Below are 24,252 nucleotides of genomic sequence, written 5' to 3' on the forward strand. Positions count from 1 at the left end.
CGAAAATCTACTCTGCGGCGGTATTAGAGAAGTCTGCCGATTTCCAAAAAAGAATTACTCTGCGGTAGTAGAGTATACAGCAAGAACACTCGAACATAATAATTAAATGGGATTTGAGACATTGCATGGTGAGGGTACCAATATGTATTTGGTTTTGCGGTAACACCGTGTTTCTTAGAGAACTGTCCTACTTTATACCGCCGAGTAGATTTTGGGAAATCGGGAGACTTCTCAGTGAAGCTTCTCAGTGATAATATATACGGAAAAACAATGGTTTTTTTTTTACTGTGAGACAACATTTTCTGCATTTCATAACAAAAATGGGGGTTAAAGAACAACCACCAGACGTAGTTAATATCGCATTTGATTTTTGTAACTGTTAGGGTCGTCTTTTTCTACTACTTGTTACAGTGGTAAGTCAATTTGTATCCTAGCGATGACCTGTATATATTATTGATCAGATCATTGTACTCGACTATCGACCGATTGTGCCCACTCTCCTTGCAAGACGTTCCCTTTGTGTGCCGAATATCTTTTGAAGCACGGCCAGAACTATTCAATTGTTTGCCGATGCGCTTCGATCTCCTTGGACAATCCGTAAAACTGTCGTAAAGATGCGTGTAGACAGGCGGTTGCTATTGTTAAACCGGTTGTAGCGATAAGTGTACTCTATGGTGTTAGGTGTCCACACCAGCAGTAGACAACATGCTAAGAATACTTCAGACGGATCTTGTGTACAAATCTTGTTACTTGAAGGACTTGAGAATCTTGTAGACGTTTCCACTTGGAAGAAACTTGGCTATAATATTATTGGAATATGCAGAAACAGTTCGACTTCTGTATATCACATAATACGATAATGTTCTTATGCTGTGAAGCCATGGATGATTGAAATTTAGGAATTTTATCTTGACCTTTTTTTGGTTACCATGGAAGTAGATCTTATCCTCATCGTGTTGTTTGAGTAGGAAGAGCTTTTTCGACGATATTCAGTTGAGACCTAAAGAAGCAAATTGGTAAGCCTTAAATGAAATAGTTCATTTTAACAAGTAATGGTTTGCAATCAAAGATAATCCTGGTTACCTGTCAATAGTATCAATTATTTCATTGAGAGTTCGTTTTATGAGCATTATTAGTAATTCATGTTTCTTTTGCAAAGTGTCATCGATTACATTCCTCTGTTTGGAGTTGTAGCAACTTTTCACGAATCTCCATTTTCATTCCGTGGTGTTGTTAATAAATCAGGCCATCCCAACTATTTTCTGCATTTTTACCATGGGTCCTTTTGGTTGGTAAGTTGTTTGCAACAGCTGTTTCTATTTGCTCGTTATAAATAGATGTTTAATATTATTTCACTTTAGGTTCAGGAACTATAGCCAAGGTATCTGGACTTGTATTCTGAAGGAATGGTACACAACATTTGAAGAGTTTTTGGCGCACACTTTCTAGTCAAAATGCACGCTTCCCTCACCGTCGGCAAGCACGATGCCATGGGGCACTGAAGTCAGCAAACCATTGGATTTACCACCGAGCCGACCAAGGCTCCTTCGGCGGAGGTCCTCTTGGCGAAGACGGGGTTTGGACGGCACTCTTAGCACGGGTGAAATCGTGGTCGAGACCCATGGAAGGGTACGACTTCATGCACTCCGACTTTCGGACTTCGTAGTTGCAGTTTTATGTCTCTGGACTTTTGTTGCTGGTCTCACTCAAGCTGGTAAGTTGGATCAATTTTAGGAAATCTTTCTGTAGTCTGCCACCAATTTTTCACTCATTTTTACATTAGTGAATTTTTCATTTGATAAAACATTATTTCATTACAATTTCACAGTGAAATGAAGTGGTGGCTGCAGGATATGGAACCTTTTCCAAAAGTTATAACCCATTTCGTCTGAGAATACCATTTATGACAGTAAAATTTCTAGGCCTACCAATTCTGTTAACAATTATTATGGACCCATTTTAACTTGTGACTTTGTTTAACTTGTTACAAGAAAGGGTACTATTCTTTTGGTAATTACTCAACAATGTATCGTTGCTGATAAGAAGCATTATTATTCATCATGTTTTGAGAAAACTCTTCCCTTCAAATGAATGTGGTTTTATAGAGAGAGAGGAATTCAAAAATATTCCAACCTGAGAAACGTTTCTTTATTAACGTTTCTCAGATTGTGTATTCCAATTAGCGGATTATTCTTCCAGATTTCCGGCAATATCTAAAAGATGTTACCACCTTATGAAATGAAATGTCCACATTGGCTCAGTTTTATTGTATGGATTTCTATATTTATTGGATTAAATCAACCAACGGCTCCAAAAAAAACCAAATGTATACTTTGCAGTTAGGCACACTCAAAGCGTACTCAGATATCAAATTCATTTGATTGATTAATGGTTTACCGAAAACATGACTGGAAGTTAAAAACTGAATTGACCATGTGCCCAAGAATTAGTTAATCCCTAAAAACAACAAAATAAAGCATATAAGAGCATTAAGGAAAGTAAAAAAAATTAAGACTCAAATGACAATAATTCAACACGGCATAAGAGAATTAATAACGAATTGTTTGAAATTTTACAATTTGTTGGAGGGCGCTTTTTGGTATATAAAATATTCAACTTTCTTCATCCGTCTCCTTTTCATGATAAGATTGTTTTCGATACCTCCATGCCACATACCTCTAACATAATTGCATCATTGCTTATAGGGCTAACCTTCAATCTTGTTCAAACAATTTGCTTGTTTGTTGTGGTGTTTGATTGTTGTTTGTTTAGACGATCTTCCCGTCAAGGGAATCCAGTAAAGTCCCACAGGGAATAAGACAATAATTCAAAGTTTGTATAAAATAATTAATTACGAATTATTTAAAAAGTTAACTATTTGTGGGAGGGCGTTTTTTTGTATTAAAAGAAAGGAATTCAGCAATCTTCATCCGTTTCTTTTTTCCCCATAACATAACAAGCATTCTACCTAGAAGAATAACAAATATCGAGAAACAAAACTAAGTTGTCAGTAGGAATTGTTTCCCGATTGAATAAAAATGCGTTTTTTACGGTTTTGTTCCATAACAGTTTTTACTTTCACAGTTAGACAGTTTGTTTGAATGTAGACCTGCTGCCTGCAACATACTTTCGAAATTAATCTCTTTCACTTATTATGCCCTGTATACAGCTGGTTCTTACACTTTTGAATATTTTGAAAAGATTTCCATAATCTTGTCTAGAACTCCAGATCTCTAAGTTTGTTTTTCGCAGCATGCTGCCATGGCTTGTTCCTGGGTGTATCTAGATCTTAAGCTTAGCAACGGATAATCCCTTCCACACAAACGTTTCCACTGCTCACAAAACCGACAACTTTCCCCTTACCGGTGTTATTGAAACTAAAGTAGCATAGTTATGATTAAACATTCTGTAGACATCAATTTGGGAGACTTCTGTGAAATGCTCGACTTCATGCCCTACTCTTTTAGAAAAGAAAACAAAAATGTTGAGATTTAAATGATAAAGTCTTCTCGCTAACTAATGTCCTTCCCAGTGGTTTACGATGGGTTTACCTCTGATTTAATCCAAAGCCTACACGGTCTCGAAGCCTTATAAATCCACTGGTCCAAAAAAGGATGTCCCAAAACCAGCAGGGCGCCCAAACGGTCACTAGTTTTAGATCAGCACTTAACAGAGTAAAGATCTTTTGTTTGAAAATGTTGAAAAAACATCTCTTTGGCCAAACGAGGTACTGGGGGTATTGCCGGCTGTATATAGGCTAAGGCTGAGGACTGGGCATTTGTTCTAAATGAGCAACCAGAAGGTCGCCTTCAGGAGCACCATTGCCGGGTCATTGCAACAAACAAATGTTGTTCCCGACTTTTGCCTACAGTCTTACCAAAACGACGATTTTCCTACCCCCTTTTGGGTGTTCGGGGGGGGGGGCGGTAAAAAAGACGGCTTTGCAAAGACTGACCCATCATTATTATGTTTTTTTTTTTTTTTTTTTGTGCTTTTTTGTTTCTAGTTTGTATATGTTTGTCAGTTTTTCTTTTATTAATTAAATTATTACCTGTCTCTGCACTGTATATTGTTCCCGTCTATCTTATTAAAGTTCTCCCTTTCTATTTTACAAGTTTATCTTGGTTTTTTTTGTAAGACGAACATTGGAAAACAATGTTTATATTTTGTTTAACGTGATGTCTATAATAAATTGCATTGAATTGAATGTTTCTTTTAATTGGCAGAATCTGTAACTAATGCGAGTTGGGCATCAATGGCAAACTCAACTTCTGCCTCCCCAACAGTCGGCCCAGAATCCGGCCAGGACCAACCTGCAAACAGACCCATGGAGAGTAGCCTGAACAAAGTCTTCTATAGCATGCTGTTATTCGTTCTCGTCCCAATAACCGCGTACCTAACAGCCACTCTGATCAAAATCATCTGCCCTGTCGAGAAGACCCCTGGTAGCTTCTGCTGCCCCAAGTATCAGATTGGTGACTCAGGAGAAGAGGCTACCCAGAATGCTGATGTAGAGAAAGCTGGTAGAGATGAGAAGCTAGTGAAGAACGCCCTCTTGCTTCTCTTTACGATCGATGTGAATGAAGAGAAGGAAGAGGAAGAGGAACTTAAAGAGATTGAGCAGGCGATGAAGAGATTGAAGGAGAGGAGATTAAGAAAGATGCGGAATATGATGAGACAACAGCGCTTCCGTATCGGTGCTGGTGTTGAAGATCAAGTAATCGCGGCGTTCACCCCTTCCGGAAAAGAACAGCCTACAGCCCAAGATGGTTCATCAGAGAGCATAAATGTTACTGAGGAAGATTGCATGCACACTGACTCCAACCCGGTTGAAAATAACGAATCCACTCACACTACCCCTAACCAAGAAGAACGCGAAGAAACTACACAAATGCACACGGACCCAATTGCGAATAACCCAAATGGCGGTGTGAGCGTCAAGGAAAATAAACCCGCATGTAATACACCGATTGAAAATGTTCCCACCCCAAAACAGACAGTTGATGGCAGTGGTCCAGCCTCAAAGACTGAACCATTTGAAAATGGTGGCCCAAGTTGCGCAGTAGCTAACCCCCCAGACTCTATTTCAAAAGTATCAACAGAACCTAGTTCTGTGTCAAACTCGACTGAGGAACCTGTTGAAACGTCGGCCTCAAGAAACACCACAAATTCTTCGGGTTGCCCAGTGGAAATAGCAGAAGTTAAAAAACCAACAAGAAATTCCTCAACAGTTTCTTCATCGACCGTGACATTAATACAAATCCATAGTGAACGCAATGATAGCACACCAACAAACAAACCACCGATGGAGAAAAGTGAACCAAAAGAAGTTGTCTTAAAAGACAAAGCTAAACAAACTGCATCATTGCCAGTCACAGATGAAACAATACCAAAACAGAAAGATGAGAACACCAAGCACATTAACAAATCATCTCCGGCAAAGAGCAACGAACCACTTAACAAAAACCATCAAGGTTCTTCAAAGAATCGCGCACATGAAATGTTACCAGAAAACAAAGCTACCGCAGAAACTCAAGCTACCACAAAATCCAAAGCTACCAAGAAAACTGGTTACAAAGAGACCTATCAAGAGCGCGAGTCAACGCCTGCGAGTCCAACGAAGCAGACAGTTGTTGCTGATATTTCAAAAACGGACCACGTGCAAACAACGACAAAGTTGGAGAGGGTAAACATTGACTCTGATGTCTTGTCTTTACGAAGTTTCCAGTCCAACACCTGTTCAAACTCCAGTGATAGAGTCCCTCGTGGTAAACGGAAGGAAGAAGCGTCTGCTGAGACCGAAAAAGGTCGTCAGAACACGGTACCACTCAAGGCCATTCTTGTCCAAACTGTAGACATCGATTGACTGAAGTATAAGAACAGGAACCAATTTCATAGAGATGCTCAAGCGGAAAATATTGCTTAACAAATTTCTGCTAAGCCGTCATGAGCAGGATAGGCTACCAGTCACATATTGTACATGTGACATTGTAGTTTAGCTGGTAATTCTGCTAAGAATAAATTGGTTGTGCTTAGCTGCTTTTTGTGCTTAAGCTGCTCCATGGAATTGGGCCCTGATAATAGGGGAATGCTAGCCCCTTTTTGAAAATACACCGTCAGTCATGCTGCCACCATCATGGTCCTGTTCCCTTTATCCAGTAACAATAATGAATGTTATTATTCATTGTTCAAGAAAGGAACTCCTCGGTTTGATTGGTTTGATTACATTGATTTGATCGTTAGAAAATCAAGATGGCCGCACCATGATAAACGTAAAAGTTGCCTTATTGTGTGGAAACTGCTTGGTTAAAAACAAAGGAGTAAACTTATCTTTTTAGGTCAAAAGTGAGAGTATTGTTTTGGGAATGGTTGTTATTTTTTCTTTTCTGGCTAAACATGATGTTAGTTTTGGTGGGTCTTTTTCGTGAAATTTGTAAATGTTGGTACAGACTTGATCAGTTTCTACATCAGTGAGAATGAACATGTACATAGCTAAAGACAACATAGAGAGAATATATTTTATCTGTACAGTTTAGTTTATACATTGATTCTTGACGATTCCTTTTTTTTAAGGGAAAAACAAACTACAAACGGTCCTTTTTATTGTTAACAAATTCACATTTTGTATTTTCTCTCATCATATTTTCAATATTCATTCTGTATTGCCTTTGCATTGTATCAGATCTCACTTTAGTAATGCTTCATTTTAGTTTACCTGCCCTTTAAGGAGTTAGGATAGGCCTCTCTTTTCTATTATACAATGTTGCCATGTAATGTTCGGTAGCTTCACCCATGTTTCCACCTTCACCATGCAAAGTTTAAAATTCTACTTATAATTTTGATTGTAAACTCCTAAGTATCTTTCTTGGGTTAGAAAAATATAATTTTTGTGACACATGATTTTGATCAAATTTAGGTAAAGAAAATCACCCCTAGCATTTTCAAAAACAAGGGGGTAAATGCTGGACTTTATACATGTATACCCATTGTGCTTTCTTTAATTTTTGCCTTAATTTGATCAAAATGCTGGACTTACCCCTTGTTGTTTTTTTCAATTTTTAGCCTAAATTTGATCAAAATGCTGGACTTACCCCTTGTGATTTTTTTTAATTTGTAACCTAAATTTGATTCAAATGCTGGACTTACCCCTTGTGATTTTTTCAATTTTTAGCCTAAATTTGATCAAAATGCTGGACTTACCCCTTGTGATTTTTTTAAATTTGTAACCTAAATTTGATCAAAATGCTGGACTTACCCCTTGTGATTTTTTCAATTTTTTAGCCTAAATTTGATCAAAATGCTGGACTTACCCCTTGTGATTTTTTCAATTTTTTAGCCTAAATTTGATCAAAATGCTGGACTTACCCCTTGTGATTTTTTCAATTTTTTAGCCTAAATTTGATCAAAATGCTGGACTAACCCCTTGTGATTTTTTCAAAATTTTTGCCTAAATTTGATCAAAATGCTGGACTTACCCCTTGTGATTTTTTCAAAATTTTTGCCTAAATTGGATCAAAATGCTGGACTTACCCATTGTGATTTTTTTCAATTTTTTAGCCTAAATTTGATCAAAATGCTGGACTTACCCCTTGTGATTTTTTCAATTTTTTAGCCTAAATTTGATCAAAATGCTGGACTAACCCCTTGTGATTTTTTCAAAATTTTTGCCTAAATTTGATCAAAATGCTGGACTTACCCCTTGTGATTTTTTCAAAATTTTTGCCTAAATTGGATCAAAATGCTGGACTTACCCATTGTGATTTTTTTCAATTTTTTAGCCTAAATTTGATCAAATAGCTGGACTAACCCCCTGTGATTTTTTCAAAATTTTTGCCTAAATTCGATCAAAATGCTGGACTTACCCCTTGTGATTTTTTCAATTTTTTAGCCTAAATTTGATCAAAATGCTGGACTAACCCCTTGTGATTTTTTCAATTTTTTAGCCTAAATTTGATCAAAATGCTGGACTAACCCCTTGTGTTTTTTCAAAATTGTTGCCTAAATTTGATTCCAATGCTGGACTTACCCCTTGTGATTGTTTTCAATTTTTAGCCTAAATTTGATCAAAATGCTGGACTTACCCCTTGTGATTTTTTCAATTTTTAGCCTAAATTTGATCAAAATGCTGGACTTACCCCTTGTGTTTTTTTTTCAAATTTTTAGCCTAAATTTGATCAAAATGCTGGACTTACCCCTTGTGATTTTTTCCAATTTTTAGCCTAAATTTGATAAAAATGCTGGACTTACCCCTTGTGATTTTTTCAATTTTTAGCCCAAATTTGATAAAAATGCTGGACTTACCCCTTGTGATTTGTTCAATTTTTAGCCTAAATTAGATCAAAATGCTGGACTTACCCCTTGTGTTTTTTTTTCAATTTTTAGCCTACATTTGATCAAAATGCTGGACTTACCCCTTGTGTTTTTTTTTCAATTTTTATCATAAATTTGATAAAAATACTGGACTTACCCCTTGTGATTTTTTTCAATTTTTAACCTAAATTTTATTCAAATGCTGGACTTACCCCTTGTGATTTTTTTCAATTTTTAGCCTAAATTTGATAAAAATACTGGACTTACCCCATGTGCTTTTTTTCAATTTTTAGCCTTTATTTGATCAAATTGCTGGACTTACCCCTTGTGATTTTTTTAAATTTTTAGTCTAAGATTGATCAAAATGGTGGACTTACCCCTTGTGTTTTTTTTTTCAATTTTTAGCCTAAATTTGATCAAAATGCTGGACTTACCCCTTGTGATTTTTTCAATTTTTTAGCCTAAATTTGATCAAAATGCTGGACTAACCCCTTGTGATTTTTTTCAAAATTTTTGCCTAAATTTGATTCAAATGCTGGACTTACCCCTTGTGATTGTTTTCAATTTTTAGCCTAAATTTGATCAAAATGCTGGACTTACCCCTTGTGATTGTTTTCAATTTTTAGCCTAAATTTGATCAAAATGCTGGACTTACCCCTTGTGTTTTTCTTTTCATTTTTTTGCCTAAATTTGATCAAAATGCTGGACTTACCCCTTGTGATTTTTTCCAATTTTTAGCCTTAATATGATCAAAATGCTGGACTTACCCCTTGTGATTTTTTTTCAAATTTTTAGCCTAAATTTGATCAAAATGCTGGACTTACCCCTTGTGATTTTTTCCAATTTTTAGCCTTAATTTGATCAAAATGCTGGACTTACCCCTTGTGATTTTTTTCAATTTTTAGCCTAAATTTGATAAAAATGCTGGACTTACCCCTTGTGATTTTTTCAATTTTTAGCCCAAATTTGATAAAAATGCTGGACTTACCCCTTGTGATTTTTTCAATTTTTAGCCTAAATTTGATCAAAATGCTGGACTTACCCCTTGTGTTTTTTTTTCAATTTTTAGCCTAAATTTGATCAAAATGCTGGACTTACCCCTTGTGTTTTTTTTTTCAATTTTTATCATAAATTTGATAAAAATACTGGACTTACCCCTTGTGATTTTTTTCAATTTTTAACCTAAATTTTATTCAAATGCTGGACTTACCCCTTGTGATTTTTTTCAATTTTTAGCCTAAATTTGATAAAAATACTGGACTTACCCCTTGTGCTTTTTTTCAATTTTTAGCCTTTATTTGATCAAATTGCTGGACTTACCCCTTGTGATTTTTTTAAATTTTTAGTCTAAGATGGATCAAAATGCTGGACTAACCCCTTGTGGGTTTTTTCAATTTTTAGCCTAAATTTGATCAAAATGCTGGACTTACCCCTTGTGTTTTTTTAATTGTTTAGCCTAAATTTGATCAAAATGCAGGACTTACCCCTTGTGTTTATTTCAATTTTAAGCCTAAATTTGATCAATATGCTGGACTTACCCCTTGTTTTTTTTTCAATTTTTAGCCTAAATTTGATAAAAATGCTGGACTTACCCCTTGTGATTTCCCCCCCCCCCGATTATATAGGGTTTTATAGTTGAGCTTGTCGACTTATAAATAAAATATCTGAAACACATTAAAGTTTGTTCTAAATTTATTACAACATATATCATCTAACTCTCAATAATAATTTACAACAAGTAGGAAAACTGTACAAGTGTACACAAATGTACAACCCTATCACCAAATTTACTAAAATTGCATTACTACCCAATGGTCCAGTGCTGTAACTAAATGGGGGGGGGACCCCAGATGATGTCAGTGCCCCCCCCCCCCCATTTGAAGTCTGAACCTTTGATAGAAATTACTAAAATGTAAAGTTTTTAACAGTAAAACTGCATGAAATACCCACAAGTTCCCAACATGTTTTTACTTGAAGTGCAGTAGGGTTACTGAGGGGTCACTTTCCAGTGCACCGTGGGTTAAATTGGTTGATTTCAAGGGCCCATTCTCAAGCTCCTCGCTCTACCTCTAGCTATGATTTCTGAACTCTAGTTCTTTCAAACTGAACGGCAAAGTCCACATTTGCTTCAGCAATCTTCTTCATCTCCTCATCCAGACCCTTAGACGTCTTCAGATCCTGATGATTGAAAAAAGAAAAACATGCAATTTAAAAAGAGGATAACATGTACCTACGGAAGCCCAATCAAAACAAGCACAAAATCCATGCAAAAATGTTTCACCAATAGACCCAATTCACCCAACGTCATCATCAGAATTATCTTAGATGCGCCATACAGGTGGACAATGTCATTGTGCGTTATTCAGTGAAGTGCGCATTTTAGGCGACGCATAAACCTATTGCCCACCAACATGGTGAACGGGCACAGTCGCCGCGTGTGACGTGGGCACAAAGGGTCAATAATTGGCCTTTTATCAACATGCTGCCACGCCCAAGATTCAAGGTCTAGTTCCAGCTGACACACCCAGATTTTACGAGGTTGGTCTCGCGGTCTCTTCCTCAGCTTGCGATCGACATGGGCAGGTGCATCCATCAAGAGCCATATTATACATTTTTATTTCCAGCTTAGTAGTTCTTGTAACAAACACAGTAAAATTGGTGAAGTGGACACTAAAATAACTTTTGAACTGAGAAGTCTCCTGAATTCCGAAAAATCTACTCAGCGGTATTAGCATACAAAGTAAGACAAGGTTTTTAAAGAACATCATACACTCAGCAAATACACATCAGAGCTTCCAACATTTGCATCTTGCAATCAAGGAGATGTTGTACACCAATCAGGGGGATGTTTAGAACTACATCCAACAAATGGGGACAAAGTTTCCATAATCAGGGAGACTTTTAAATTAGGGAGAGTAAGCAGCTCTGGCACATGGTGTTACCGAAAAACCAATTACAGGGTGCCCTCGAGTAGCTTCTCTGGGTTGACCCCACGGTGCTCACTCTGACGAGCCCCTGACAAGAGCTAATTGAACGATCACTCACCCTCTCATGGTGATGTCATGCACCTCAGGCCAGCCCCAAGTGACCCACTCCACAAGCAGGGCACTTGGGGCTGACCCGGGTGAGCCCCTTGAATGACGTCAAAGCTATTCGAACATACCGGGGGCAGACTGGGGTCGACACAGGGAAGCTATTTGAACGTACCGGGGCAGATCAGGTTAGACCCGGGGAAGCTAATCGAAGGCACCCATACAAATCAAACATTTGTACACACACCTTGACATAAAGCTCAGCCATTTTATAGAGTCTCTCAATACAAGCTTTGTAGCATTCACTCCCTTTCTTGATCCCTCTCCTGACAACTGTCTCTTTCACAATTGCCCTCAGTTTCTGTAAAAAAAAAATATACCATGACAAAAATCAAACAGTGGCTCTTGCAAACTGCTAAGAACCCTCCTTGGACGGATTACACAGATGCGCTGTGATCAAGCAAAATGAGTGGTTTGTCGACCCATGTCATTTTTAATTTTTTGATACATTTGAAACAGCATACACTATGTTAATACATAGTTTTACCTTCTTTGGTCCAAAAGCTGTTTTAAAGTTGATTTATCAAGAGATACGAGAGAACGATACTAATAAAAAGGAGTTTGAAGTTGAGTTGTTCATTGAGCATACATCGGCATGTTTTGTTTTCATTGTTATTTTAACCCCTTTTTGATGTTGCAAATTTACACATATTTCTTGTATTTGTAAAAAACAGGAAACTGCCTTACATACAAAACTTTTGTACAGTATTACTAGCTTTCTATGGCACTAAATAATAAAAAATCATAATCCTGCTTGAAAACTGTAAGCCCACTTACCATCCTTGTCCTCTCTGAGCGTGAAACCTTTCTGACGTTACCGCTTGAAGACGATGTTAAGGTCTCCTGGATCTTCTTCTCTGTTAAGGGCTGGTCTTCTGACGTCTCCTGCGCAGTAAGCTTCTTCCGCGGCGACACCCTCGTTGGCAACATCTCTGTAGGCTTCTTACGGGGTGACGTTCTTGTTGGCATAATTCTACTCAAATTAAAAGCGATACAAAGACATCTTTAAAAAACAAGATCCAATTTCCAGAGCACCCAATGTTTGAATTTGTAACACTCTGACGTTCATCGTAGTACAAAAATGTAACAATCATAGACGACAAATTTTAGGTACACGAAGAAAAATTTACTTCAGTGAAACTTTTCCCTAAGAGCTTCAGGTTTATGTTGCAGTAATATATTCCTTTCGTAAAATATTGCTCGAGTATAGCTTGTATTGCCATGACAAATTGCTACTGCTTGTTATCCGAGTGGGAATGTATAAATAAATGAATGAATAACAGAAAGCTGAATCATATGCACCTTCTCTTAGCTGCTAGGACAGACGTCATGTCTGGTCTCTGCCTCTTCACACCTCGGCCATGTAGACGTCCTGGGCTTATCTTACTCCCCTTATCTAGCACCAGTCTACGCTGCTTCTCAGCTGACCTCTGACCCTTCTCAGCCGATCTCTGACCTCTTGAATTAAGCCTCGGATGAACCTTCCCCTTTTTGGTAGCAGAAGAGGGATCTGGAGGGATGGTGAGCGTTGCTGGAGATGCTGCCTGCTCGGAGGAACACGTTGATGCCGTCTCAAAGCGGATGTAGCGCTGCTGCATCTTGGAGAAATGACGATCGACCTGCATAGACTTGCGAGAGTCTAAACAATACCTGAGGAACAAAACGAAAACAAACAATTCTGATGTTTGAATTGAACTCTAATGGAAATGTGATAATCTTACCCTACTCAGCTTGCTTTGTGTCTAAGGCTGTTTTAATTCTCATCACAAGAAGGGGATAATGCAGTCCTTTCAAAAGAAAACAAACTCTTAAATTCTTCATTTTCTTTTTGAAAACAAAACAAACAAAATAGTCATGACATATCCACAAAATGTCCCAAAATCTTGAACTTTTCTGGCAAATGGCAGAGTGCAACCATCTGATGTTAGTTCAGATGTTAATTTCATTTTGAACATCTACGTACATTTTTATAGAATAAAATAAAAAAACACTCACAAAACCAAAGATATACTTTGGCAACCCCTGTAAACAGTTTGCCTTTCTTTGGCAGACTTTACACTTACAGGATTCCTGGTGAACTGATGAACTTCTGAGCCTCCTCGAATGTGGCCTTCTTGAGTTGATCCCAGTCCATGTCCGATGAGCAAACATGTCTCGACGCCGCTGACCCACTGGGTCTTTTTGCTGCTCCTACACCCACTGGGCACAGGTCCTCTGTATTGGGAAGTCCACTGGCTAGGAAGTGCTTCAGGAACTCTTCAGCGCTGAGCTTAATCGCTGGTAATAATAATAATAATAATAATAATAATATAATAAGCTTGCACCAGGTCCCCGTACCAACACACGATACTGGGATAGAGCCTTCTCAGTATGTGCCCCGTCATTATGGAACAGTCTCCCCTCCTACATCCAGAATGCTCAGACAATTGACAGTTTCAAAACACAACTAAAAACCCATCGTTTCAATGGTTTCCATCAGTGCCAATGAGATTACAATAATTTTGTTCTCATAGTCTAATGATTTTGGTTTCTTCTAAATAGCCTGTTATATCGTATATTTCGTGAACCTTTTGTATTATTATTATTGTATATTTTTAGCTTTAATTTTCCCGTTTGCTTACTTAATCATTTTTTTCCTTTTTGTGAAGCGCTTAGAAACTTATTTTTAGTATAAAGCGCTATATAAATGTAATCATTATTATTATTAATAATAACCAGTTGTTATATAGCGATTTTCACACCCGAAGGGCGTCTAAAAGCGGTTTTAACATTAGTACCCCTGGTCACTGGGCCATTTAATTCATATCTTAAACCATCTCAGCTCCCCGGGGAGTATACAGCCGGTGCTACCAAATATGTACACACTAAGCAAAATTAATCACAAGACCATCTCTGCTCTCACAGGTATCCATTTACCCCTGGGTAGAGAGAGGCAGTTATAGTTAAATATCTTGCTTCAGGACACATGTGTCACGACCGGGATTCAAACCCACACTCTGCTGAACAGAAACATCAGAGCTTGAGTTTGGTGCTCTTATCCGCACGGCCACAACACCCTATTTAGGTAGTGAAAACTCACTATTGTCAGCCGGAGCTGGTACAGACAACCCAGCCAGCATCATCTCTCCAGACTTGAAGCGTTTAATCTTCTTCTCAATTGCTTCATGGTTCTGGAGAGCGAGGCGTTCCATCCAACTAGACGGGGGAACATCAAGCTCTGTAAAATACAACGGAGGGGATCAAAACAGATCAGAACATTTTCATTTCAAGAGTTGTAGGATTTGAAACTTTGCATTGTGAAATTACAATTATAGTAAGGTTTGCGGTAACACCATGTAATGATAACCTCTAAACTCCTTGGTTGAAACCTACAGTTCTTTTCAGAACCACCCAATTTCATTTAGCGATTATCATTTATGGTGTTACCGCAAACCTTACTATTTCAAGAGTTATCAAATCGCAACATTTATAGGGCACCATTCCAACTATCATTCACAACGTAATCTCTTGCAAGAGCAAGGCAACTTTTGTTTGGACTGGTAAGGGACACTCTTTCAGAGAATTATACATTTCTACTTGAGCATTCTAAGGGACACCAAGACAATGTGTCCAAACACGAAATACATCACAGATCTCTGTCAGCTGCTGAAAAAACCTTCTCTCTTGTCGCCACTAAACTTTGGAACAGTGGCTCTCCATCTCTGTGCTCTTCTGATTCACAGGTCACATCAGAGATCACACCCTGTTCCAACAATGATTTTGGGGTTCTTTATGATATCAATTTGCAATTTTGATTTATCGTTACAATGTTTCATTTTCTGTGTATCATCACAAACTGCTGTTATCTTGGAAAAAATGGCGGTATAAAAAACAATTTTATTTGTATGTATGTATGACTCTTGATATAGGCATTCACCTGAAAATAGATTTTTATTTCTCAAGTAGTCCGAGTCAACATCATCCTGATCTTTTATTGCAGCAAACTCTTCCCTGGTTGCCATGTAGGTAGAGTAAACAGTTCCCATCAACAACCGCAGTTCGGCAAATGTGGTGACTGGTTCCCTGCCCTCAGACTTCCTGTCCTCTGTTAGGGTAAAAATAATGTGAAATTTTATAATATTAGATTTAAAGGCAATGATTTGTTGCTTTTCAGGGATCTTCCTGTAGAATCAGGGAGAGTTTTGCAGCTCTGCAACACAATTCACTTTGGGTAATACTGACAACTCAACTTAAGGTGAATCTTAGTGCTTTGTGAAATCAAACCACTGCTCACCTATAAACTTCTTTAATGCTTCAGCTTGTATGAGTTCTACTTCCTCCAGTAAAAATTGTAGTTGAGCTCCGTCTAAACTTGGAATTGTACTAAGTGTTGTTCTGGCATTTTCACAGTCTAGAAAAATACAACAAATACAATTTAATATCAACAGTTTGAGTAATTATAATAAAAGTAAACCATTCTTATATAGCACATGCATATTACCGTGAGGTTCGTATGCGCTGTCGGTATTTTCCTACAAGGTATGTGTGGAGCTACATGTTGAAGTATGAAAACTATTCCTTTACATTGTGCTGTGGCGTAATATGCTGCCAATCAAACCAGGAACACCGGGGCGAACCCCTTCTCTTAACGATCAGTGCACAGGCTTTTTATTCTGCATTCACAACACTCGGGTTGCTATACGTCCCATCCGAAGGAAGGACGAAGTAATAATGGTTAAGTGTCCCATCATTCTATTACACATTTAAATTGACTGGTAATCAAGAACACATACCATCAAATGGCAGCAGATCCTGGTACTCTGCTAGCTTAGCATGTACAGCTCCACTCAGGTCATGCGGTGAGTTCATTACTTGAGCAGTAACTACATCATTATCAAGGTTGCCCCCGAGGTTGCCCCCGCCCACGAGGAGGTAAAAGAATTCCTGAGTTTCCTGCATGTTCAGGTCTGGTACTAAAATGAAATAAGACCGAGAATGGAAGTAAGAATGTTAGAGAAACATTTGCTCAAACCAAATAAATCTCATCAAAGGCTGATGGGGTGCGACTTGGCGGTCGTGACCAAGGACTGTTTGGGTTAAATTGGTTAATCACTGGCCAATGACCGAAACGGTTGTTGGTTCCGACCGGCAAAACGCACCTCTGGCATGGGATGATGAGCTTGTACAAGTTGTAGTGATGTAGTGATGCATGATGGGACTGATTGCACTGCTGGTTGGAGCCCAATTTCATGGCTCTACTACTGTAAGCAAAGAATCAGCGCTTACAGAAGCAGGACATTCCACGCTTATGTCAAGCGTATTTCACGGGTTAGCAGGGAGTTTGTGCTTGTGAGTGTGTGTTATACTCAACATTACTAGACATTTTTCGCCGTCGTCAAAGGCCAGTTAGAAGTTTTCTTGATTGTCGTATCTGCGCAACTACAGTTCCATCTAAACTTGGGGTCACATGGCATTTATTAAAATCAGTAAGTAACAAATTTAAAAAAACACGTAAAATTCAAAAACACGTCAAATAAAGAAATATCTTCTTGAAAATCACCTGATAAGTCACCCGAATTATTTTTGACGTGTTCTTTCCACTCTTTGGTGCTGAGCAGCTTGGCATGTTGAGTTGAGGCTCTTGGGGTCAACGTCCTACAGGGTAGTCTCATAATAACAGCCGTGTCGTTGGATCGACCTATCGACGACAACCACTCAAGATAATGTTGAGATCTAGGAAGTCTGCTTCCTGGTAAAAGACGGCTGCATTCAAGATTAAGGAAATACAATCAGGCCTGATATGGGCTCTGGCTTGGGTTTTGGCTTGGGGCTCCGTCATCCATTTTGGAGCAGTGTACATTGGCTCGATGTTCCCAACAACACATGGAGCCCGGAGAGATGGAGCCTGAGCCTAGGTTGGAAAAAACCTGTAGTAGACTAATGACCTCACTTAATTATGAGAGACCAGATAAATCTTTAACTTTACTGAACTATAATAAGTGTATCGGGTGGGTGGTGTAAAAAAGATTGTTTCTGTCCTACTACCTATCAGCGTAGGACAACAAACTCAAACTTGTATTTTTTGTACCCTATTATAATGAATTTTGACATCATGACCTCCATAGAGAACTTTTAAAGGATACAGTGACAGAGTGATTGGCGAAAGGTACATGCAGGGAACATCAGCTATCTGGACTGAACATACAACCTGTAGCTGTTTGGAGAATGCCACAATCTGTGGATGAATAAAAGGTATGAGAAATGGATCCAAACTTTCACATTAAAGTAAACATTCTTTGTCCAGCAACATAAAAACATGAACTTGTGTTCTTTTGATGAACAAGGTCTGGGAGGGCACATCTTTTTTTTATGACAGTTTTTTTAACTTTTGCCTTCCCTTGACAGCCTCTGCTTGCTTTAAAGAATTATTGTCTCGTTCGAAAAAATTAAAATAAATAAAATAAATAAAGTTGCCTTTCCTGTGCAGATTTTGTTTTTTCCCAGTTTGTGTCATCAAAGAAACTCCTGAGTTTCTCATAAAAGTTTTGCACATTGTGTTCTCCAAAGTTAACATACTTTCCCCTTAAAATTTGAATAATATATTTAGTACAAAGTACAAAGTTTGAGAATCGTTTTTTGATCAGTTACCTTCTTTGTCTGATGGGGTTTTGTTGACTTGGGTTTTGGCGATTTAGAACCCGCACTCTCCTCCACATACTCAACATTAACCTTTGACCTCTCGCTGAGGAGAGGACTCAAAGAAAATCCAGGAAGACAGACCGACTTCTGCCCCTAAATAGAAAATGAAAACAAAGATCTCACTGAGTAAGAACATGAGAATCAGTCGTCCATATTCGCTGTTAAATTCTTAACCGAGTGAGGCTTGTTCATAAGAAATTGTGAGCTAATATCAATATTTGCTGAAAGTTTCTCACAATGTTTTACAACAGCTTTCAATTGCTCATACCAAGTAATTTTTTATGCCAACAACTATTTTGAGAAATTACCAATAGTGTCCAGTGCCTTTAAGATGTTCAATTTATAAAGTCCAATTTAAGACTTTTTCTAACTTTGAAGGATCCGCAGAAACCCTAGATAATTACCTTTCCATCAGCTACCAAAACCTCTCCCCTCCATGCCATGTCACCCATCACCACCTCATCTACTGAATCCAGCCCAACCACTCTCCCATGAAGATGGTTCACCCATGTATTCAGGGTACTGTCTTGGGGTCTGTCCACCGTTGCGTCATCAAGCACCACCGTCAGAACACCATCATGCCATGAGCAGAGGCGTTGTAAGGCTCCATAGAGTGTGATATGATCATTGATTGATACATCGGTGTTAGGTGACGCTAGCCAGAGGATGTCGAGGTAGTGTCCGGTACTAGGAAGCTTGTTAGCGAGGGCATGGATGAACTCAGCCATTGCTGCGGCCAACTCACTATGAAGGATAATAAACAAATCATGGTTTATTTATTTCATCAGTATTGATTAAAAAGACATTTGCATTAAAAAAGACTGACTTATACTCTCTAATGTACAAAAGGTAGTTAATCCGATAAAAAGCAGACAACATTAAAATGCACATTTGGAACAAACCCCCAAAGGGCAAATGGCCCAGAATTACACAAAAAGACAAACTTATCACAGTTCTGTCCCTAACCAGATCAGGAAAACATTGCACAATGAAAACAGTTTAAAAACAAAAATGGAAGGGCACTAACGCATTTTCTTCTTGATAAAGGGAATGAAGGGAACCTCTAAGGAAGGAGTAAATTTTCAGCAGTATCCAGGCAGTGAACAGGAGCAAACCTGAAGTATCAGGCATGACTGATCGATCCATGCAAACTGCTCCTGCCAACTTTGTTTATTATTTAAAAAACTAAATCATGAATAATAATATTTACTTGGCGTTAACTTCTTGGTTTTCAAAGACTTCATCATCTCCAATAGAAGTGTCTCCACAGCTAGTCGAACTCCTGCTACCCTTCTTATTGGTTGATCCCCTATCCAGTTGATTCAGCAACAGCCAATCAACATCCACGCTTTGATCTCTGTGTTTCAGACATGATGATTGGTCGACAACAGCAACATAATACTTCCTCTGTGGGATGAAGCTATGCTCTGCTGTATTTTGAGAGAAGAAAATTGCATTAATCATCATTCGAGAAGTTTATCAAAAAATGTTCCATAAAACGAAATTTGAATAAAACAAGAGTCTTATTAATCACACGGAGCTACAAACATTCAAACAAACTACTTAAGACACTTGAACAAACAGAAACATTTTTAAGACAAGTTCTTGAAATCTTTTTGAATAATGACACAGATTCATGTAGCACATTTGAAGGACTAAGGACTACAAGGTGCTGCAGAGCATTCAGCAGTCAGTGCCGTAACCAGAGGGACCTCTTAGCATTCTTAATGACAAGTGAAACTAGGTTATTCTTTATGCATACAATGCACAGGGCCTAAGCAGGAAGCAATAATGATGAAGTGTCTTGCTCAAGGACACAACTCACAAGTGTCCAGTCTGGAACTCCAATCCACACTCTGCCGATCAGAAACACCAGAGCTTGGGACCTGTGCCCTTTTGTTACTGAACAAAAATACGAACCTAATAAAACTAATTTTACAATGTCATTTTTATGAATGACTCCAAAATAAAGGCATTCTTTTATTAAACATTTTAAGTAGTAACTTCTAAGTAACTTCTAGTAATATTACCTTTGTTACTTTGTGAGGTGATATTTGCAGCAATCTTTTGCTGAAAGGTTTTCAAATCTTTTTTGTCGGTGTCTGAAGGGAAAAAATTACACAACAAACTTTTATTAAAATAATTAATGATAATGGTACTTCTAGAAACTATAAGGCTCCCATGCTCACAGGGGAGCCTTATAGTTTCTAGAAGTATGATAATGGAGGTATATCAGTTCGAAATACAATATTTATTTAATTTGATTTTGATGAAACTGACCCATAATTTTGGATCCTGATTTATTGAGGAACTGATGATGTAGATTGTAGTAAATGTAGGCCTTTTCCTTTTTCCATCGATCAACAAATTACAATGACACTGTATTCCACAAGCAAAAAACAACCTCCTTACCTCTCGGTCGGGAAAGCACATATTTTATCATAAATTGATTGTTTACACTTACATTACAAAATACTGAAAAAGTTACTAAAAACAATAAAGTCACTAAAAAAATAAATAGTAGGCCTAACTAATACATTTTTACAACACTCATTCATTCTTCATTCAGTAATCAGTGTTTTATTATTTTTTATAGTTTCGATTTCTACATATATTGGCAGTTTGATTTTACTCTAAATCTCTGATAACAAAAAAGAGCATCTATTACATACCATGATTCTTTCCAAGAGAAATTAAGAGAAGAAATCTCTCAGAATGTGAACAAACATCTCCAAATTTCGAATAGAAGCGGGCCTTTTCAGCAGTCATTCTTGAGCGCGCCACTTAAGTTGTATACCGCCCTCTTTTGATATATAAATGTCAATCCTGTGACGTCACTTCGGTCTCTTTTCACGCCGACCCCGAAAATGGTAAAGCATGGCGGACGAATTGTCCTTAAATTCATAAGATTATGAGGTTTATAACTGCCAAAATTCACCAGATCCATAAAGAATAACCACTTACGCAACCATGACACTTACTGTCTGCTTAGATTTTCGTGTCGAGTTGAATATTTGTCATGTTTTTACAACTTTTAGTGGCGAAATCAATTTTGCAATTTCTTGCGTGGCAATGCTACTTCCATTTGTATGCCCAGTTTCCGGACGTGTGTTTGCATTGCATGAACTGGAATTATAGTAAAATTGCCCATCAATTTTTTTCTATTCAAATTAAATTTCACTTCAGTATTTTTTCCTATTTTGAAGTTATTATACTAGAGTATAAATTATCTGGCCGAAAATTAAGGGCTCTGCTTTCTTAGAATTTAGAGCAGGGAATTCCGAGCTTGCCGTGCTCGTGGCCGGCTCTGCACTTGAACCACTTGCACGGTGTCAGCAGAGTTGAGAATGGTTATCATCTCAACTCATCATAAGCGCTTAGCGCAGACCATGAAATTGAGGCCAGGGGCCAGATGAAACAAGGAAGTGCCTTTTCTTTAAATGTTGTTTATATCAGTTTATCAATAATATTAATAAGCCGATTCACTATTACAACTGCAAAGCCATGTCCGTTACTGCTGACAACGCAATTTGTTTATCTCCCGTGACCTTTTGACAATACCCTTTTGATAAACAAATTGCGTTGTCAGCAGTAACGGACATGCGCAGCTGCAATAGTGAATCGGCTTATTAAATCATAATAATTCAAAATCAAGATGTTGAAAATTTAATTTAGAATTTTTGTTTTATTTTATGTAAATTAGATTCAGTTGTTTGTTAAATTCCGCAAAACCTGAAGTAGAAATTCCACCTGCCTTTGACATTGATTTTAATTTGCTGATTCTTCTTTGTTTCTCAGGTATTCGAACGCTTTGTTGAGATCGGCCGTGTGGCCTTTATGGCCGTTGGTAAAAACAGGGGAAAGCTATGCGCCATCGTTGACGTCATTGATCAGAAGAGGGTATGTATATTTTTTAGGAAGGTTCCTTCGATCAACGATCAACTATTATCGGCTGGTTTTATTATCAGGAAAAGATTCTGCATACGGTCACCACTTTTTAAGGGATTTATTTTGTGTTTTTTACCTAAAATATTCCTCTTGAGGAATTGGTTGCTGAAACGGGAAAATTAAAGCTCATACTACATTGCACGGAAGGAACTCTCTCTCACAGTCATGCCAAACAAAAAGAACTAAAAATGGGTTGTAGCGAGCAACAATGTAAGACCACATATAGACCCGAATAAAGAAAAAGTAATGTTTAATTTCTTCTCTCTTTCATATGAATCATTGGCTCAAAATTTAACTGCTTTGAATTAAGAATTAAAAAAAAAATCCTCTGCAGTATTTGGAAATATCTTTGCCGGGGGAACAAAAGAAAGAAGTTTCATGTTTTCATTTGTTTCCTTTTTGTTGTGAAACCAGGCTCTTGTTGACGGCCCATGCAGTGACTTCCCTCGTCAGCAGATCAGACTGAAGAAGCTTCATCTGACCACCTTCAAGATCCGTATCCCTCACTCCGCTCGCACTGCCACCGTCCGCAAGGCATGGGAGAAAGCAGACATCCAGAAGAAGTGGCTGGGGACAACATGGGCCAAGAAGTTGGCTGCCAAGAAGAGGGTGAGTAAGCGGTTGGGTTTAGGTCGCCCCTCAATCCTGATAATTCACGGAGGGCGATTCCCTTGTCATTGCCTTGGTGCCCTTGAAATCCTCAAGTACAAATTAACAATTTCCTCAAAGGGTGCCATTTACCAAGGAGTAAATGCCTTGGTTCCCTACTGCCCTTGCAAAAATGAAGCATACAGGTCTGCCACCTTCTTAGAAACTTGGTGAATTTGATTTGCATCCGACATACAAAGTCATGCAGACAAATCAAATTCTACCTCAAGTCAATCTTTAAATTCAAACATAACTGCATTTTAAAGTCAACCTCAAAAATGACACGAATTGAGATAAATATTGTTGTTGATTTTACATCAATGCATTGGTTGAACACAATTGATTTTTAGTTCTTCACAGCTCCAATGGTTGCATAAATTTGAATGTTTTATGAAAAGACTGTAAACTGTAGACTGCTTTCAACCCAAATGTTCTGTTGTTAATTTTCAGAGAGCCGACATGACCGACTTTGATCGCTACAAGCTCATGAGAGCCAAGCAAAAGGTATGCAGTTTATTCTTATTCCTACAAAAAAGATTTCTACCTTTTTTTAAAGTAAGATTTGTAAAATACCTCAATTTTATTAAAAGTTTTTTTAGCTGTACATGTCGGGTAATCGTTCCAACCAACTTCTACAAAAAAAGTTGGTTATTTTCCACTGGTCCAACTAAAAAAGTTGTTTTTCCGGAGTCCATTTTTCAGTCTTGGTGCAATCTCATATCATCATTTGCTAGGCTTTGATACTCGCTACCCGTTTCTGTCGTCGTTGCCCATTCAGTCCAGTCTTTAAAATCCAGTGTACATAATTTGCTTATATACATGCTCCCTGCTCAAAATGTTTGAACACTAGCTCTAGTTTAGTACTAGCTCCTTGTTCACTAGAGTAGCAGAAAAAATCCTCTTGTTAACATCCCGCTCCAATTTTTTTTCTTGCAGAGGACAAGAATCATCAACACCGAGGTGAACAAGATGAAGAAGGCGAAGAGAGCGGCAGCCAAAGCCGAATAAACTTCCTCCTGTCCTCTTAAGACGTCTTAGTGACCAAGATGGGTCTCCACAGTCTCGTAAAACTGTCTAATTGACGTTGCCACAACCATAAAAACTGCTTTGTAATATGATCACATATAAAAACCTCATACTTGTAAAATTGCTGGGCCCCTTTACTGGCCGTTTGGTTACAGAAGTAATAAAATGAACACGGTGAACTAATCAATATTGTTTGTAGTACAAATATGTGGTCTCTTGTATTTAATGGTTTATTTATGTTTAAGATCTGGTTTTCTTTAAAGTTCTCACATACCGTAGTTTTGAAGTTAACAAATCTCTTGGGAACTGTTGCTAAAATTATGGGAAAACTTTTTTCCCTAATAACAATTAAACAGTGCCTAATTTAAATTGACTTGGGGGAACAATCCTGGTTGGATAAATCAAATGGAGTGAATACATATGCACTTGCATTGTTTGGGGGTGGGGTATTTCAGAGGATACAATAAGCTTTTCTTTAAGACGATACCACAACGAGGAACTAAAGTACTTCACTGAGGAACTTAAAGGAACACGTTGCCTTGGATCGGAC

General features: G+C 38.0%; 3 protein-coding genes across 5 annotated transcripts; 2 read left to right on the plus strand and 1 right to left on the minus strand.

Annotated features, from left to right (window-relative positions):
* The first annotated feature begins 7 nt into the window (after positions 1-7).
* LOC139934549 (uncharacterized) lies at positions 8-8,036 on the plus strand. Its single transcript, XM_071928811.1, has 3 exons — positions 8-1,016; positions 1,362-1,714; positions 4,227-8,036. Exons 2-3 carry the CDS (start codon positions 1,486-1,488, stop codon positions 5,864-5,866), a joined length of 1,869 nt encoding a protein of 622 aa, XP_071784912.1. The 5' UTR covers positions 8-1,016; positions 1,362-1,485; the 3' UTR covers positions 5,867-8,036.
* A 697-nt stretch (positions 8,037-8,733) lies between these two features.
* LOC139935290 (mdm2-binding protein-like) lies at positions 8,734-20,863 on the minus strand. 3 transcript variants are annotated; one of them, XM_071929808.1, is made up of 16 exons: positions 20,753-20,863; positions 20,111-20,182; positions 19,291-19,507; positions 18,485-18,824; positions 18,030-18,173; positions 17,525-17,616; positions 16,942-17,144; positions 16,175-16,354; positions 15,676-15,792; positions 15,319-15,486; positions 14,482-14,619; positions 13,466-13,679; positions 12,705-13,052; positions 12,180-12,375; positions 11,590-11,703; positions 8,734-10,488 (listed from the first exon to the last, which is right to left on the minus strand). In XM_071929808.1, the coding sequence occupies exons 1-16, from the start codon at positions 20,847-20,849 to the stop codon at positions 10,384-10,386; spliced, it is 2,745 nt and encodes a 914-aa protein (XP_071785909.1). In that variant the 5' UTR covers positions 20,850-20,863; the 3' UTR covers positions 8,734-10,383. The 3 variants fall into 3 exon arrangements, with proteins under 3 accessions (XP_071785909.1, XP_071785908.1, XP_071785910.1); XM_071929807.1 differs by having other exon boundaries at positions 19,291-19,510; XM_071929809.1 differs by lacking the exon at positions 20,111-20,182 and having other exon boundaries at positions 19,291-19,510.
* Positions 20,864-20,904: 41 nt separating this feature from the next.
* Positions 20,905-23,885, plus strand: LOC139935153 (large ribosomal subunit protein eL14-like). Its single transcript, XM_071929622.1, has 5 exons — positions 20,905-20,950; positions 21,879-21,980; positions 22,443-22,637; positions 23,127-23,180; positions 23,613-23,885. Exons 1-5 carry the CDS (start codon positions 20,948-20,950, stop codon positions 23,682-23,684), a joined length of 426 nt encoding a protein of 141 aa, XP_071785723.1. The 5' UTR covers positions 20,905-20,947; the 3' UTR covers positions 23,685-23,885.
* The last annotated feature ends 367 nt before the right edge of the window (positions 23,886-24,252 follow it).

This window comes from Asterias amurensis, chromosome 3 (assembly GCF_032118995.1).
Source record: "Asterias amurensis chromosome 3, ASM3211899v1".
NCBI lineage: Eukaryota > Metazoa > Echinodermata > Asteroidea > Forcipulatida > Asteriidae > Asterias > Asterias amurensis.

Bases quoted from the DNA above. Each gene is read 5' to 3' on its own strand.
- LOC139935290 (XM_071929807.1), bottom strand. From the start codon at position 20,849: ATGACTGCTGAAAAGGCCCGCTTCTATTCGAAATTTGGAGATGTTTGT. The intron at 16,355-16,941 runs GTGATTTTCAAG...ATTTCATTTTAG, and splicing joins TAATTCGGGTGACTTATCAG to TACCAGACCTGAACATGCAG. The intron at 12,376-12,704 runs GTGCATATGATT...TAATTTGAGTAG, and splicing joins GTCCTAGCAGCTAAGAGAAG to AATTATGCCAACAAGAACGT.
- LOC139935153 (XM_071929622.1), top strand. The intron at 21,981-22,442 runs GTATGTATATTT...TTGTGAAACCAG, and splicing joins ACGTCATTGATCAGAAGAGG to GCTCTTGTTGACGGCCCATG. The intron at 23,181-23,612 runs GTATGCAGTTTA...TTTTTCTTGCAG, and splicing joins TCATGAGAGCCAAGCAAAAG to AGGACAAGAATCATCAACAC.
- LOC139934549 (XM_071928811.1), top strand. From the start codon at position 1,486: ATGCCATGGGGCACTGAAGTCAGCAAACCATTGGATTTACCACCGAGC. The intron at 1,715-4,226 runs GTAAGTTGGATC...TTTAATTGGCAG, and splicing joins TGCTGGTCTCACTCAAGCTG to AATCTGTAACTAATGCGAGT.